This window comes from Physeter macrocephalus, chromosome 14, assembly GCF_002837175.3.
Source record: "Physeter macrocephalus isolate SW-GA chromosome 14, ASM283717v5, whole genome shotgun sequence".
NCBI lineage: Eukaryota > Metazoa > Chordata > Mammalia > Artiodactyla > Physeteridae > Physeter > Physeter macrocephalus.
Genome location: NC_041227.1, coordinates 58,393,089 through 58,410,103, shown reverse-complemented (window position 1 = coordinate 58,410,103; position 17,015 = coordinate 58,393,089). Strand labels below are relative to the sequence as shown.

Below are 17,015 nucleotides of genomic sequence, written 5' to 3'. Positions count from 1 at the left end.
CTGAATTCCTTCTGTGCTGAGACATAAAGAACCTGAGCTTCAGTAAGTCCTGACACCAGGTGAGTGATTCTAACTCAAAGACAGTGGGTTTGAGTCCCAGCCCATGGATTCAAGTCCCAATCTGAGTTTTGGCTGGATTCGAATCCCGTCTAAGGTGCGATTGGGTTCGTGTCCCAATCTGAGACCAGGTGTGTAGTTTCAGGAGCTTCAAGGGAAGAAGGAAAAGAGGGTTGTTTGTTAGTGGGAGAGATTTGCTTAAACACTGATGGGGAGAGGAAGGACAGTTGAGGCTACAGGAGGCGGCCGGGGGTGGGGCAGAATGAATGGCCATCCCACCACTAACTGCCCAGGGCACCTTGGACCACTTCCTCACCTACAGAGTGGAAGTAATAAAGTAAGAAGATACGGCTAGGGTGTCCCCGGAGAAAAAGAACCAGGCATGGCTTTCTTGACATAAGAGAACCCATTTTGGCCTAAGCCATTTGGTGATCTGAGCCTGGCCACGATTCTTGCCCAGTAATCAATGATCTTAAGGGGACAAAAGAAGAAAGGAACAGAGAAAAGGCAGTCAAACAATAGTGCAGTGATAAAGCGGAGTCCTGGTGCCTCCTCAAGGGCTGTACATCACAATCTGATACAGTCCTTGAGTTCTGCAGGAACTAAGGACCCCACCCAGGTGGAGGATGGAATGATGAGGTTGACCCTTGTGACTTCAGTCAACTAAGGCTTGGACTCTGTTGACCTTGGGCCCAATTCTATGCTGAATTCTCCTCTGCTCAAGCCCCTTCATGAATATGCATGTACCTTTAGCTTAAAACCTCCCAAATTTTGCTGTTGGGGAGGCACTGCTTTGGGAAAGATCCCTGATGTTCTCCTTACTTGCTGCAAGTAATAATAAACCCTTCCTTCTCCTGATCTTTGGCTTGGTTGTGTCTATTGGCTCAACACCCACCAAGAGGCAAACCCAGTTTTCGGGTACCAGTAATAGGATCTGCCTTGCGGGGCTGATGTGAAGAACAGAAAAGAAAATGTGCGTACATGTTCAGTGGACAGCGACAGGCTTTCAATAAATGTATCTCCAGTTATCATGTCCCCTCCCAACCAACTTCCAAAAGGAGTAAGTCTGGGGGTGTGGGACCCCGAGGCCTGCAAGGCTTCCCAGCTTTGCAGGCAGCCCTGGTGATCTGGGAGCATCTTGAATAATTCCTTTCTTCTGCTCTTCTGTGAAAACCTCAATAAATGGTGTGTTTTTTGGCGTTAAAAAAAATCAATAGGAATGGTAGGACCATAAGTTAGATGTTCCCCAGAGCTCAGTGGGTGCACTAGAGGCAGGATTTTTATGAGGGTTTTGATATTTTTTAGCTTGTTGGAGCAGTGAGTGACTGCTGTCTAACTGGTCTGAGGTCAGGCCTTCCAGACACACGTTTTCCACCAGGAAGGGAGCGTGGTGGGCCCTTTGCAGCCTGAGTTTTTATTGCAAGAGTGGGAAGAATCTGCATAGCTGGGTTAAATAGTGTTGCCCTGAAACCGAGCAGGACCCCATGGGGCTCCTGGGCATGGAAGGCTTTCTGTCTCCTGTTTCTTGTTTGTAGGGAATAGACCCCAGCCTCCATGACCTTCCTTGAGTTCCAAAGGGCAGATTTGAACAGTTGCTAATCAGGGAAGGGAGGGGACGCAGAGACAGGGAAGGAGCAGTGAAGAAACAATAGTGCAGCCTTGGGGAAGGGTCCTGGTTCTGCCTCAAGGGATACACATAAAAATATCTTTGAGCTCTTTACAGAACTAAAACCCCCAATAAATGGAAGATGTTGTCATTCTTTATTCCAGAGAAGACCACCTGAGGCCAGATTAAAGGAACCAGAGAAGCTCATTAAGAGATTACCTGAGACCAGATTAAAGTAGTGCAGGCCCTGCACACACCCTAATTTTATCAGCAACCCTACCCTAAACCATTGCTAGAAAACTCCTTACCAAATTCTCCTGGGTTGGGACACAGTTTTTGAGGGCAGGAGCCCACTGCATCCCCCTTTCCCTGGCAAAGCAATAAAGCTATTCTTTTCTACTTTACCTAAAACTCTCTCTCCGAGATTTGATTCAGCACCAGTGCCTAGAGGCCGAGTTTTCGGCACCACTCCTGCCCCCAAATTCATGTCTACTTGCCATCTAAGAATGTGACCTTATTTGCAAATAGGGTCTTTGCAGAAGTTGTTACGGTAAGAATCAAGATCTGTCATCCCAGATTTAGGGTGGGCCCTAAATCCAATGACTGGTGTCCTTATAAAAAGAGAGGACCAGCGACACAGACAGAGGAGACCACGTGAAGATGGAGGTAGAGATTGGTGCAATAAAGGACTGCCAGGGGCCGCCAGGAGCTGGAAGAGGCAAGGGAGCATTCTTCCCTAGAGCCTTCAGAGGGAGCACTGCCCTGAGGACACTGACTTCTAGCCTCCAGAACTGAGAGCATCAATTTCTGTTGTTTAAAGTATGCTGGGTTGAGGGAATATGTTATGGAAGCCCTAGGAAGCTCACGCAGCCTGGCTTCATGCTTGGTCTCGGGCGGTGCCCTCTGAGGCCAGATGGTGGCACTGGCAGTGGCCTGAGGGAGCCTCTTCAGCTTCATAATGGCAGGAAGTGTTGTGTGGGCCAAAGCTTGGACTGAAGCAGAAGCACATCAGTGACAGAGTGGGAGGGGCTGATGGTGCACTGCCCACCAGGAGGGGCCATCAAACTCAGAGGGATTTTGTGTCATCTCCAAAGCTGCTGTGACTAGAGAGACCTTCAGGTTAACTTTTGATTTACAAATATTGTTTTAAAATGTGATCCATTTAAATTAGAACCTTACTTCTAGGAGTTTGTCTTAAGGAAAAATCAGAAATTCATATGAAGATTTATCCCCCTGGACGTTTATCCTGACATTACTTATAATACTGAAAAACTAGAAACAGCTTAATCGTCCAACACTGAGGGACTGGTTAGATAAATTACAGTATATCCACAAGATGGATTACTAGGCAGCCATTGTAAATATTAATGAAGTGTTTAATGTTTACAAAGAGCTTTTAATGATGTGGCAGAACGATAGTGATACTATGATAAGTGGAAAAAGAAAACTGTTATAGAATGGTACAATAGGATGCCAATCATGAAAAAAAAACTCATAAAAAAAGACAGAGAGGAAATATGCCAAAATGTCAGAGTGGCTGGAGGAATGATGGGAGTTAAAAAAACAAAAACACTTCTTTATACTTTCTGTACTTTTTAAATGATTAACTATGTACACGGGTTACTTCCATAGTCAAGAAAAAAGTAAAAACTTTAAAAATGCTGTGTACGTGGTTTCCATTTTTATTTTCTCTGATGGATGATTGCACATCAGCAAATCTTGAGTTATGCTAACTACTTAGGCCGGTCACGACACACACACGTACAGAGAGGTCACATGGGCTGTGCCGGGCTGGCTGTAGCAAATGTACATCAAGTTACACAGGTGGAATTGTTAGGCTGGTTAAAATACACCACCGAATGATGGGACACGGTTGGGTCAGGCCGCCTCTCCTGCCTGCCATTGTTGTTTGCGGAGGTCTGTGTGTTAGGCTGGTGAGTGGCGTCCTGCTGGCACTCCGTCCATCCGGTGGCCCCCGTGGGTGGAGAGTGCCTGGGTCAGCATCTGCTCTGGGTCCCTTCTCATCTGCCCTTGCCTCGTGTTGGAGCTCCCAGCTCTCTGCTACCTCTCCCAAGTACTAGGTGCGCTCCAGCCGCGGCCCCATCCCCACTCTGCTCCACACACCGGGGACAGACGTTGCAAGGGAAGGAAGAGCCAAGATCGAACGGACACACTCCTGATACAAGCCGTGCCCAGACACAGGAGGGGAGGAAGCGGGAGATGTGACCACGACACCACACACAAGCTCAGTCTTTACAGATGGGCCCTCTGTGTCTCCAGACACGTGGGCTGTGTGGAGGCCTCCAGGGCACAGCCCCTGGGAGAGGACAGATCGGGGGTGGAGCCGTTTGGGGCAGCCTGACAGCAGAACTAGGAGGGTGGATGGGGGATGTGTCCAACATGGTGCTAGATTGTTGAAAAGTCACGACTATACACACCTGGGGATCATGCCCCCTCCCAGTTCATTCGCACGGTGGGTTAGATACAGCTAGATAGAAGTGGAGAGGGAGGACCTTTCCTGGTGGTTGGATAAACAGTGAGACAGACTCCTGGGTTCGGCATGCTCTGGGGAGGGCCATGCGACGGTGAGGGACTCCCTATTGCTACACTCTGTACAGGGCGGCCGGGCCCGCCCGCCGCACCCACGGCCCCTGGTGGCAGTCATGGGCTTGCCTTCAATCCCTTCCGCCTTGGAGAGCTCTTGGGCCCCGGTGAAGTGGGGGCTATGAAGACAAGAGGGTGGGAGGGGGGTCCCCGTGGCCCCGGGGGCACCCCATGTGGGGGCTACATGATATTGCACTGGGTGGCCCCGCAGCAATCCTTGATGAGCGCCAGCCCCGTCTTGGCTACCGTGGGCTTGCTAGGTGGGGGTTCTGCTTTCTTTTCTGCTCGGGAGCCTGCAGCAAGGTAGGAGAGCAGAGGCAGAGAGGGGAAACAGGAGAGAGAGAGAGGTGAGGTGAGGAGAGCCCTGATCATCTGCAGCCCCAGTTCCATCCCAACCCTTGCCAGGCCTTGCTTCAATGTCACAGATCAGGTGGTGTGGAGAGCTGGTATGCATTTTATATGGTCCTGGTGACTGTTCCCACCTCCCTGTAGGCCCACTGGCTTTCAGTCCTCGGCTTACAACTATAGCTTTTAGCCCTTCTCCTATTCTGTTCTCCTCACCATTGTATCTGCCAACCCCAGCACAGAGTGTGGCATTCAAGAAGTATTTGGTGAGCGGATGACAGAAATTTTGTTTAAGTCACTTTAATCTGAGGGCTCATATCTTTCAATTCTGGAAAATACACATTATCTCTTCAGATACCCTCACCTGTCATCCTCTGTTCTCTCTCCTTTTGGAATGTCTATTAAATATGAGTTGGACCTTATTATTCTAACCTCCATGTTTCATAACTTCTTTTTCATATTTCCTATCTCTTTGTCTCTTGGTGCTGCATTCTGGGTAATTTCCTCAGCTCTGTCTTCCAGTTATATGAATCCTCCCTTCAGCTATGTCTCTGTGCTTAACCCACTGAGTTTTCACTTCAGTGACAATAATTTTTTTAGAAGGCTAATTGTTTGCTAATCTACCTATTCTTTTTTCATAGCATCTTGCTATTTCATTTTGGGTATTATTCCTTCTCATATCTCTTTAATCATTTTACATTTACTTTAGATAGTCTGTTAGTTCTGGTTCATGGGAGGACAGACATCCTCTTTGTTGCATCTACTGACTCCTCTCATGGTGGTTCAATTCTTCATTGGTTTTAAAATTTTTATTGAGAGGTCATCTTCATGGGGGTTGTTTTTAATGTGTGGGCTGTGTATTATGAGAGCTGAAGGGACTCTGCTGAGCAATTTTGCATTTGCTTTGCTGGGGTCCCAGAGACTTCACTGGTTTTGGATTAATTTTAATGTTTCAACTTGGGATTCCAGCACCAGATGGGTGGTGTATATTTGGACCCCACACTGGGCCTCCTGCATGTGGTGCAGGCTTGGTGTTTTGATTTCTTGCCAGAATTCTTTTTTCTATCCATAATCTTACATAGAAGGCAGGTTTCCTTGCTCCTTCTCCACGGTGTTCGGTGGAGTTTTTCTAGTTTGCCTTTCATGGAAGAGACAGTCCATTGAGGATGCTGGATTTAGGCAGGGACCATGTGGCTTATGATTTTAGGGGCCTGAAGAAGGGATCAGGGCCCTTCTCTTTCTTTATTCCTTCACACTGTACTACAGTGTTTTCATGGGATGTTAATGGATGGTCAGGGAAAACTGGGTTTGCTGCTTCAGTTGATAATGGCAGCTTTTGGGTTGTGTTTTCCTAGCAAGATTTTCTGTCCCTTTTCTTCTGCTAACAGCTCATGTCTCTGTGGCTACAGGAATGGGCATGTGACACAGATCTAGCCAATCACAACTTCTGAGCCTCTTCGTGAGAGTGATGGGCCGAGGAAGTGGGAACATGATCCAAGAAAGGCCAATCAGAATCTTATATATTTAGATACCAGGAGAGAATTACTGGTGTTGCCTTGCTGCTACTAAGTTATGGTTCTAGAGTTCTGGCCCCAGGGAGAAGGCCTGTGTAGTAGGAGAAAATGGAGCTAACATGCAAAGAGGTGCCAAGATGATAAATAGAAGGAAAGCAAGGGTTCTAACAGTGTCCAGACCCTGAAGCCCTGGTTGCCATTGCTCTTTTTCCGGCAAATCCTCTTTTTTGCTAGGGCCAGTTTGAATTGGGCATCCATTTCTTATAACTCAAAGTGTGGTCTCATGGGGCCAACAAAGAGAAGGTAGTTCCTAGACAGCAGGACCCATTATCACTTTGCTATGCTAATGGATATTGGAAGCCTACAAAGAGAGGGTCAAATACACAGCATCTCCCAAACTTATTTCACACAGAACCCTTTAAGCTCTGAGTATCTTGTGAGGCTAATATTCTGAGAAGTAAACTTCTGGCTCCATTCCTCCAGCGACTCCAGCTCCAACAGAGGCCAGAGCTCCATGGCCCCCAGTCCTCACCTTCTTGCCTCAGTGGACACCCAACTCCTTCAATGAAGTGCACCAAACCATATGATTAGAGAGTGACAGCTGCTGCCAGAACTAGCTGCATAGTTTGCAGAACCCAGCGCAAAATGAAAATGCAGGGCCCCCTGTTCGAAAATTCTTAAGAATTCCAAGACAGCAATAGCAGGGCACTAAAGCAAGCATAGTGCCCTTCTAGGGCCTGGGAAACTGCACAAGTTTCTCACCCATGAAGCTGGCCCTGCCTGCTGCCATCCTGGGCTCAAGTTTGATCTGTAGAAATCATTTTGTTGTGCCCCCCCTCGGCTTCAAGATCTCTTTTAAATTTCCTTTTCTCTTGGATGGGGGGAGGAGAAGGAATAACGTATGCACTCACTGGCTGGAGATTTGGTTACTTTGTCTAGAGGTTTTAACTTGATTCTCAGAAAATCGGCCATTTCCTTGTCTTCTTCTTGTTCCCTGTGTAGACAGATGTGTAAAGACAAGAAGAAAGTACAGTAAGCTAGGAGAGCATCAAGGAACTGATGAAATGAGGCAAGAGTGTGGGATCATGTATCAGACTTTGTGGATGGTGCATGTGTATTGCTGTGTGTTATGTGTGGTGGTGCATGTATGTTGACGTGTGTTATGTGTGGGTGGTGCATGCGTGTTGCTGTGTGTTATGTGTGGGTGGTGCATGTGTGTTGCTGTGTGTTATGTGTGGGTGGTACGTGTATGTTGGTATGTGTTATGTGTGGGTGGTATGTGTGTGTTGTGTGTTATATGTGGGTGGTACGTGTGTGTTGTGTGTGGGTGGTGTGCATATGTTGTTATGTGTGTATAGTGTGTGTGTGTTTTGTTTGATGAATCTACTCTGAAGCAGAGACACACGTCAATGATGGAGTAAATGGCTACTCCCACTACTGTAAGACCCCAGGGCAGAGGCAGGTATGTTACAGGACCCAGCCTCCCTGATGGAGGTTTAGTGAGCTGGGCAGCCCCTCTCCTGACCCTGCACCTTTAAGTTACCCTAGACAAGGTACGTGGCAGGTCTCAGAGGGCAAGTCACCTCAGCTCTTCCAAGGGTCACCAGGAGCAAAGTCAACAATCCAAGCCTGGTTGAGTTGGGCAAGGCGCATCCTAGGGGCCTCAGAGGACTCAGGAGGACACAGAGAATTAAAAGGAAGTTGCCCTCTGGTTTGGAAGAGGTCCTCTGAGCCTCTCCCCTGTGGACAACTCCAAAGGCCTTGCTCCAGCACAAAAACATTCAAGAATCAACATTCACATCTTTCCCGTGCCACGGCCCCCTGGGGAGCCTTCAGGTGCACCATGGCTCCAGGGCCCAGGGTTGTCCAGATCCAGGTGGCAGGTACATCTGCAAACAGGAGACCCTGAAGGCTAGGAAGGGGCATCAGAGCCATCCAGGAGAGGGGAAGGGAAAGAACAAAGCTGGGAAGTGGGCAGGCAAGGAAGCAAGTCAGTACAGGGGGCAGAGTTTCTGTAGAAACCAATGGAAGTTTCTGGAAAAGTTGCCTTGATGAGCTGGGAGAAAGCTCTGTGAAAAGAATGTGCAGGAAGCTCTGCCGTGTGTTATGTGATGTAATTCCTCCCTGGTTACCTCCTCAAATAACATTCACTTAAGATCCACAGGCCTTTGCAAAACATTTTGGAGCTGGATTTGAGTTTCTCTTGAATGTGAAGTGGGTCCTTAGGCCAGAAGGCCAGGATTCATTTGGATCCAGTGTTTGGGGAGCGTTTGCCCAGGCCATGCCTGTTGCAAAGCTGTGAGTCCTGGGAGCAGATGATGGGTTTTGGAAGGAAACTGAGTTGTGTTCTAACAGCCCCAGCCCTGTGCTCAGGGGACATACCGCCCACTTACCTTAGCCGCTCAACCTCTGCATCGTCCACCAGGAAGTCTCTCTTCTGCACCAGTTTGTGGATCTTCTGGATTAGCTCGTCCTCTCTCTGCTTCTGTAACTTGGTTTTTTCTTTTTCTGGGAAGAATAAAACATTAGCAAAGATAGTTTGAGTGTAGCTGTTGAAAGCACTTGAGTCCGAGGGGCCAGGGTTGGAATCCTGGCTCTACCATTTAACTTGCTGGATGAACTTGGAGAAGCAACTTGACCTCTTCAAGTTTCTGTTTCCTCCTCCGTAAAATACACAGTGAAGCTTGAATGCAAGACTGTGGTGATGTTAGTAAATGACTTTGCATAGAGCTGGCCCATGGTGTGTGCTTGGTAAATGATGATGATTCTGCAAGGGGGTCGTGCAGAAGGCAGAGGGGAGGAGGGTACAGGCCGGGTGCAGGAGGGAATTACTCTATAGCGAGGCTCAACCAATCTGTCAGAAGGAAAGCATCCATGCTTTCCCATCCTGTTCCAAATACCAAGGGCTAGAGCGCCACAGAGGAAACAAAAGAACGAAGGCTGGACACGAGGACTGAGAAAACTAAGAGGGCAGAAACTTTTTCAGAAGATAAAAATCATGGGGCAGTTTGTCCATCTGCCTGCTGGAACTGGCACTGACCATTTCCTCTAGATCTGGGGGCAGAGCCAGAGGCAAGGAGAATATAATATTTGGATTAGAGAGAAAATCGGTTTCTTTCATTAATCAGAAGGGGAGTGAGGAAGTGGAGTGGAATTACTAGCAGCCCCTGGATTCCTGCTCATCGCTGCGTTGACGACGGTAGCATCATTCCTCTCGAGGTGGGTCCCGAAGGCTGATTCTGCAAATCACTCGTCAGTACCACAGAGCCTCCCTGCCCTCTGCAGGCGAGTTAACCACAGCACCCTCGGACCTGGGGAGTGATGTCACCGTCCTCTCCAAGTTACCAGCGACAGCCCTCCAATATTCCCCTGTCCTCCGCCAGGCCCCAGATCTAAGCCAGAGTCACATAGCAACTGGCAGGGCCCCCAGGAACTCACAAACCTCCCTCCCCAAGTTATTCATCCCCGTTTTCTATCTCTTGCCAGTTCAGGCATCCCCCAGCCGCCCCAGATACTCAGCTGCAGCCCTCTGCTCATGCAGCCCCTCCCAGCAACTCACGGAAGAAGCCACCTACTCAAAGGGGTCTGTGCTAGCTTACAAACCAGTTACTGACCTAAGTCTCCAGGCCACCAGCCAATGCTGTTCACCTGCTTTCGTGTGTAACATACCCTTTCTGCCAGCATCTCTCACCTGCCTCCAGGTACCACCCACCTGTCTCCAGGTACTACCTACCTACCTTAAGCCCCACCTACCTACCTGCAGGCCCCACCCACCTACCTGTAGGCATCACCCACTTACCTGCAGGTATCACGTACCCGCCTGCAAGCATCACTCACCTGCTTCCGGGCACCACCCACCTATCTAGGGACACACTTTCTTTTGCCATCATCACCCACCTACTTGCCAACTTTATCCCCTGCTGGCATCACACACCTGATTCCTAGCATCTTCACGTGCTTGCTGATGTGACCCTCCAACTTGCTTCTCATCTATCTCCTCCAGCACATCTCCTTAGCCCAGGCCACCATCAACTCTCCCTGGACCATGCCATGGCCTCCTAACTGGTTTCCCTGGCCTGTAGACCCTATCACAACTGTGAGCCCTTGCCATAGAATCAGACAGTCCTGGCTTAATGCCCCAGCTCCTCCTCTTTCTAGCTGTGTGACTCTGGGCACATTCCTCAACCTCTCTGAGCATCCAGTTTCTCAACACAGATAATCATAAAGTTGTTGCAAGTTTTAAGAGAGAGAAATCAAGTAAAACACTAGGCTCACAGCCTGGTGGATAGTAAGAGTTCATGAACAGTCAGCTGCTACTATTATAGGCTATTATTTTACACAGTCACTGTTGTTTTAATGATTAATTGCCCTCTAGGTTAAATATTTACCAAACAAGGTACAAAAGAAATAAACACTTATTTAATGAAGGGAAACAAGTCTCATAGCATAAGTGTGCAAAATGTAAGTGCTCAATAAATTGTAGCAATTATCATTGTATTTGTATTACCGTGAGCTTTACATTTTTATTTAATCTGGTTTCTCAGCCTTGGTGCTATTGATATTTGAGCCTGGATCATTCTCTGTCATGGGGGCTGTCCTGTGCACTGTAGGATGTTGAGCCTCATCCCTGGCTTCTACCCACTAGATGCTGGTAGCAGCCCCCTTTCCTAGTTGTGACAACCAAACCTGTCTCCAGACATGGCCCATGTCTCCTGGGAGGCCCAACTCACCCCTGCTTGAGAACCACTATTAATTCTTTCCAACAACCCTATGAGGGAGACACTATTTTTTTTTTTTTTTTTTCAGTATGCGGGCCTCTCACTGTTGTGGCCTCTCCCGTTGCGGAGCACAGGCTCCGGACGCGCAGGCTCAGCGGCCATGGCTCACGGGCCCAGCCGCTCCGTGGCATGTGGGATCCTCCCGGGCCGGGGCTGCGGAGCACAGGCTCCGGACGCGCAGGCTCAGCGGCCACGGCTCACGGGCCCAGCCGCTCCGTGGCATGTGGGATCCTCCCGGACCGGGGCACGAACCCGCGTCCCCTGCATCGGCAGGCGGACTCTCAACCACTGCGCCACCAGGGAAGCCCGAGACACTATTTTTATGTCCCAGGGGAAGGTATCATGGCCTCTACAGCCAGGTCTAAGCGTCCCCAGCCCTGAGGGGGCAGTGGTGGCAGTGGAGGTGAGGTGAGGCATCTTGGCTTGTTCTTGAGAAGCCCTGAAGGCGGGGAGGGCTCCAGGTGTTCTCTCTCATCACAGTCTGGTAAATTATTCTCTGACCCTGGCTGGAGAAACATGATTTTCTTGGTCATTCGGTGTTCTCTTTACTCAATATTTTTATTGATAAATTGCCGGGAGCATCATTTTTTTTCCCCCCTAAACTCAGCTAAATCCATCTAGAAACCTGGCACTGGCCCAAGGAATGCACAGAAAGGCTCTTAACAAGGAGTCAGAGGAGAAGGCGGGGAGAGGTGAGCAGGAAAGGCAAGAGAGGAAAGGGAACTTTAATATCTGAATTTCTGCACAGAAGTGATTGGGAAGATGCAGTTTCCCGTCAGAATCAATGGAGCTGCCGTTGAGGACCTGGGCTCTGTTGCTAAGTGGCCCTATGACCTTGTGTGTTTCCCAGCCGGAGTGTTGATGGCATTTCAAGCAGAACTTGTTCTTCAGGGGGACTGTCCCCTCCATGCAGGGTTAGTGTTCTTGGCTTCCGCCCATTGAGTGTCAGTACTGACCTCATCTTTATTTAAACTTTTGGTATATATTTTTGCATGAATTTTGGTATTTTAAATAGTGCATGAAAATATGATTACTGAATTTTTCATGTTCCAGCTGAGCGCCTTGTTCTCCTACCCTAGTCCCAGTCCTGGTCAGTCATGCAGCCCAGGCACTGTGTCAACCAAAGACCCCCACCCCCAGCCATTTCCCATCCATTTCCTACCCATGCTCTAGAGGCTGCCACGGCCCCTGGTGGAGCCCCTGTGGCCTGAGGAGGCCTTGGCTGGCCTGGTGGCCACACACTCGTGTCTCCTTTGTCTCAGTGGCACCCAAGTGTCCTGCTGAGCCAACAGTGGGCTCTGGGAATCCTTCCTCTCAAGAGGGAGACGTCAGTCCATGTTGGGCCCATCAGAGTCCCCTGGGAAGTTGAAAATTGGGACACAGAGGCCCGAGGGTTGGGCTCTTGTGTGGGAAAATCATGGAAGGGAGATGAGGTTGTAACCCAGCTGCACCCTGTGGGGCCTTCCTGGGACAGACCCCTCCCCCATATCCTCTGCTGTAGCTCTTCTCTGAAGTCCCTAGATAACAGTATCTGATGCACACGTCCTGAGTTGTTTTACAGATGCTAAAAGCCCCACCAAATGGAAGATGTTAACTACTTGATGAGCACATAGCCCCCAGGCCTCCTGGAGCCTGAGGATTCATAATGTTAAACCCCACCCCACCGCCCTGTGACACTGCCCTGTTGCCTCACCATCCACCAATCGGAGAATTGTGCATGAGCTGATCACATACCCTGGGATGCCCCTCCCTCACCTGGCCTTTAAAAATGCTTCGCTGAAACCCACGGAGGAGTTCAGGCGTTTTGAGCACTAGCTGTCCTGGACTCCTTGTTTGGCTATAAACTATAAACGCTGCACTTTCCTTCACCACGACCCGGTGTCAGTACATTGGCTTTACAGCCTGTGGGCAAGCAGACCCAAGTTGGGTTTGGTAACAAAGTGGCCTTGCTTGGCTCGTGCTATAGAGGGAGAAAATGGAACATGCTCCAAAATGGAGAGTAAGAGAGAAAGAGAGAGGGAGAGAGAAAGAGAGAGCAAGGGCCAAAGAACATTCCACAGCTTTCCTGCTTTCCTGTTTTTGGTTTTCAACCCTTGTGAGTTGGGCTGAGCTTCCTGCCTGTTTGAGAGTAAATAATACGTCCTTGCCACCCCTAATTTCATTTGGAAATACGCTATTTGGGAATAGGGTCTTTGTGTATGCAATCAGTTAAGATGAGGTCATACTCATTGGGTCAGCCCTTAATCCAATGACTGGTGTCCTTATAAGAAGAGGAGATGACGCACAGAGAAACACAAAGAGAGGAAGGCGACACAAAGACAGAGGCAGAGACTGGAATAAGGCAGCAAGCCAAGGAACAAGGACTGATGGGAACCACCAGAAGCTGGAAGAGGCAAAGAGGGATTCTCTCTTCCAGCCTTTGGAGGGAGCATGGTCCTGCTGACATGTTGATTTCGGACTTCTGGCTTCTCTCAAAGCATAAAGTTCTGGTTTTTTTGTTTGTTTGTTTTGTTTTGTTTTTGCAGTACGCGGGCCTCTCACTGCTGTGGCCCCTCCCGTTGCGGAGCACAGGCTCCGGATGCGCAGGCTCAGCGGCCATGGCTCATGGGCCCAGCCGCTCCGCTGCACGTGGGATCCTCCCGGACCGGGGCACGAACCCGTGTCCTCTGCATCGGCAGGTGGACTCTCAACCACTGCGCCACCAGGGAAGCCCAGTTCTGTTGTTTTAAGACACTAAGTTTGTGGGAATTTGTCAGGGCAGCCCTAGCAAATTGATACGATAATGCCCGCAGGCTTCCGGAGTCTCCGAAGTTCTTCTTCAGTAACTGCCCGTTTTGTGTTTACATAAGCTTCGATGGGTTTTTGTATCTTTCAACTAAATGATCCCTCGGAGGAGTATAAAATGAGAGATTTGGCCCAGTGGCTCTCAGCCCTGACTGCCCATCACAACCATGTGAGAAGCTTGTAAACATGACCAACGCCAGGGCCCCACGCTAATCAAATGGAAGTTTCTAGTGGGTAGTGTCGGGACTTGGCTATTTCCCCCCCTCCTCATTCTATTTTTTTCTGGCCACACTGCAGGGCTTGCGGGATCTTAGTTCCCTGACCAGGGATTGAACCTGGGGCCATGGCAGTGAAAGCTCTGAGTCCTGACCACTGAGTAGAAATGTGTTCGGTTAATGATAATAATAATAGTAATGATAATAATGGCACTTATTTATTATGCACTCACTATAAGATGGGAACTGTGTTAAGTACTTTACATGTGTCACCCCTCCGTCAGTCTCACAACAATCCTTTGAGGTAGATAGCATGATTGTCCCAGTTTACAGACAAAGAAACCGAGTTATAGTGAAGTAACTTGCCCAAGGTCACATCATTAATAAGTGACAGATCTAGGTTTGACTCCAAAGTCAGAGCTCGTAACCACCATACTCTACCTGTTCCCAAACAGGATAATAAGAGTAATCATTGCTAATATTCACTGGACTCTTTGGACCAGCTATCAAGCTAAGCACGTGGCTTGTGTTGTTTCATTTATTGCAGTGAGATTTATATCCAACGAGTTAGGTACTATTACTATTCCTATCCCATTTTCAGAGGAAGAGAAATTGAGTCTCAGAGAGATAATGTGACTTGCCCAAGGTCAAGGAGGTGGTCAGAATTAGGACTTGAACCTGGGTCTGCCCGATGCAGAGTTTGAACCACGTGATCAGGGAGCAAGCACTGCGTTGCAAGAATGAGGCTGAATTAGGGCCCTCCAGACGGGGGCTCTGAGCAGCTGGTTCATGAGGTGGGGTCCCCCATAGTTACCTGGGATGGCGACCAAGTTCTGCAGCTCCTGCTTCAAGTCCATGATGTCGTTGCAGAGCTGGATGTCATCCATCCTGGGGAAAGAGGACAGCACACAACAGCAGGTTACATCTATAGAACATTCTACACCCTGAGCACCACCCTGGTTTCAACAAAGAGGGCTAATGGGGGAGTTTTGTCCTCTGTAAAGCCCACACATGCTCTTTAGAAGTTTTACACAAGTAAAAAAAAAGCAACAAAACAAACTGCCCTTTATCCCATGACTTAGAAATGATCAATCACAGTTAATAACACCTTGATAGAGTTCCTTCCAGTCGTCCCATGCCTGGCTTTTGTTGGCATACGTGAGAGACTTCGTGCTGTGGGTTCACTGTTTTCCTTTTTCAGCTATGTGAAAAGCTTTTAAACATTACAGAAATTCACCGCATAGACAGAAAATCTCCCTCTATCCTTTAGAGAAAACCAATGTCAGTGGTTTTTTATCTATTCCTCCAGATTGAAAAAAATGTTTATGCTTATACTACCAAAGATGACACCATCATTCATGCACAAAAAACGTTTTGCAATTTGCTTTTTTTAACTTAATGATATGTCTTGGGCATCTTTCCATGTCAGGATATGCACATCTCATTTTTAATGACTATATAATATTCCATTATATCGATATACAGTGATTTATTTAACCATTCCCCCCATTCATAGGTATTAGACTTATTTCCAGATATATTCTAGGATAGATTCCTAGAAATAAAGGAACTCCTAGCTAAGTCAATTCTCAGAAATGCAATTGGAGGGTCAAGTGACGTGAACACTTTAATAGGAATTTCCAAACTGTCCTTCAGAGGGACCGTGCATGACATTCCCACCAACAGTGTGAAAGGAAGCTCAACCCTATAATCTCAGCAATTGGGTTGCATATACAATTTTGCATTATGTATTTCATGTGTGTGTGTTGCAATATTAACTCATCTTACTGTAAACAACATTTGTAATGGCTGCCTGAAATTTCACCAAGTAGATTTATCAGAGCAGTTTTAATTATGCCCCTTTTTTTTTTTTTTTTTTTTTTTTTTTTGGCCACACTGCACGGGCGTGGGATCTTAGTTCCCTCACCAGGGATCAAACCCTGGCCCCGGCAGTGAGAGCACCAAGTGCTACTGGACTCCCAGGGAACTCCCTATGCCTTTATCTTGATTACTTAGGTGGGCTTTTTGAGTTGTTTGTTTGTGTTATTTTAGCCACGTGTTAGGATGAACATGGATTCACCTAAGGCTTTTCTTTCATGTTGGATTATCTGGGGTGGGGGCTACTGATTTTCATACGTAGAACCACTGAGTACAAAGGGTATGACATGTCTATGGCCATTGAGACGTATTTCCAAATAGCCTCCCCATGGGGTGTGTGTGTGCCTTCATTCTGCATGTCTTTATTGAGCACTTACTATGTTCACCAATGACATAGGCTCCAGGGAGGCATCAGCTCCCCTGCCCTCATGAGCTGAAATTTAATCAGGAGAGACAGAGGGTAAACACAAATACAACAGAACGTCAGGTGCTCTGAAGAAGAGTGAAGCAGGTGAGAGGATGGAGTGGACCACTTTGGACACATCAACCTTCTGTCCCAGGAAGAGATGGAGGAAAACAGGAATATTCTCAAAAGGCTCAACTGAGTCTGCACAGCAAGTAGGGGCAGGACCAGGACCAGAAATCGATTTGTCTGAATCCACTGATCTTTCTGCCTCCTTCCTTGACATCTTTGCCAAGAACCTGATCTCCATTCAGAAGTGCCATCCACAGGCCAGCTTGGGGCCCCCTCCCCTGCTCGTGTGACCCCCAGCATCCCAGCTTTCAGGATGAGTGGCAGTAATGTCTTGCTTCAGCCTGCATCTCCTGCTCCTGTTGCCAAGGGCAGGCACCCCAAGCGCTTGTCAAACCCTGCCCTGGAATGTCCTAGCAGGTGGCAGCTGCCACAAATGAGCTTGGGGGCTTTGCCAGAAGGGTACCTGCTGTTCCCCTGGGTTCCTATCTGCGATCCTTCAACCAGAGGTGCTCCAGAATCCTTTTCCACATCTAGCGTGGAGATGAGGCTCCATCAGTGGTTCTTAAGGAGGATGATTTTGGTCCCTGGGGGCATTTGGCAACATCTGGAGACGTATTTGTTGTTACCACTGGGTATGTGGGGAGATTGCTACTGACATCTAGTGGGTAGAGTCCAGGGATGTTCCAAAACATCCTACAATGCACAGGGCAGCCCGCCTCAGTAGAGAATTACCTGGTTCAAAATGCCAATCATGATGAA

At 48.3% G+C, this 17,015-nt stretch overlaps 1 protein-coding gene across 1 annotated transcript in view; it reads right to left on the bottom strand.

Moving 5' to 3' along the window:
- Positions 1–3,206: 3,206 nt before the first annotated feature.
- The window catches only part of BMERB1 (bMERB domain containing 1), a 152,073-nt gene continuing 138,264 nt past the window's right edge, over positions 3,207–17,015 (bottom strand). The window contains exons 3-6 of the mRNA XM_055090799.1: positions 14,718–14,791; positions 8,520–8,634; positions 7,038–7,120; positions 3,207–4,560 (exon numbers count right to left, since the gene is read on the bottom strand). Of these exons, the coding sequence (XP_054946774.1) occupies positions 4,448–4,560; positions 7,038–7,120; positions 8,520–8,634; positions 14,718–14,791 (385 nt within the window). The 3' untranslated portion in view covers positions 3,207–4,447. The remainder of the gene's footprint in view (positions 4,561–7,037; positions 7,121–8,519; positions 8,635–14,717; positions 14,792–17,015) is intronic.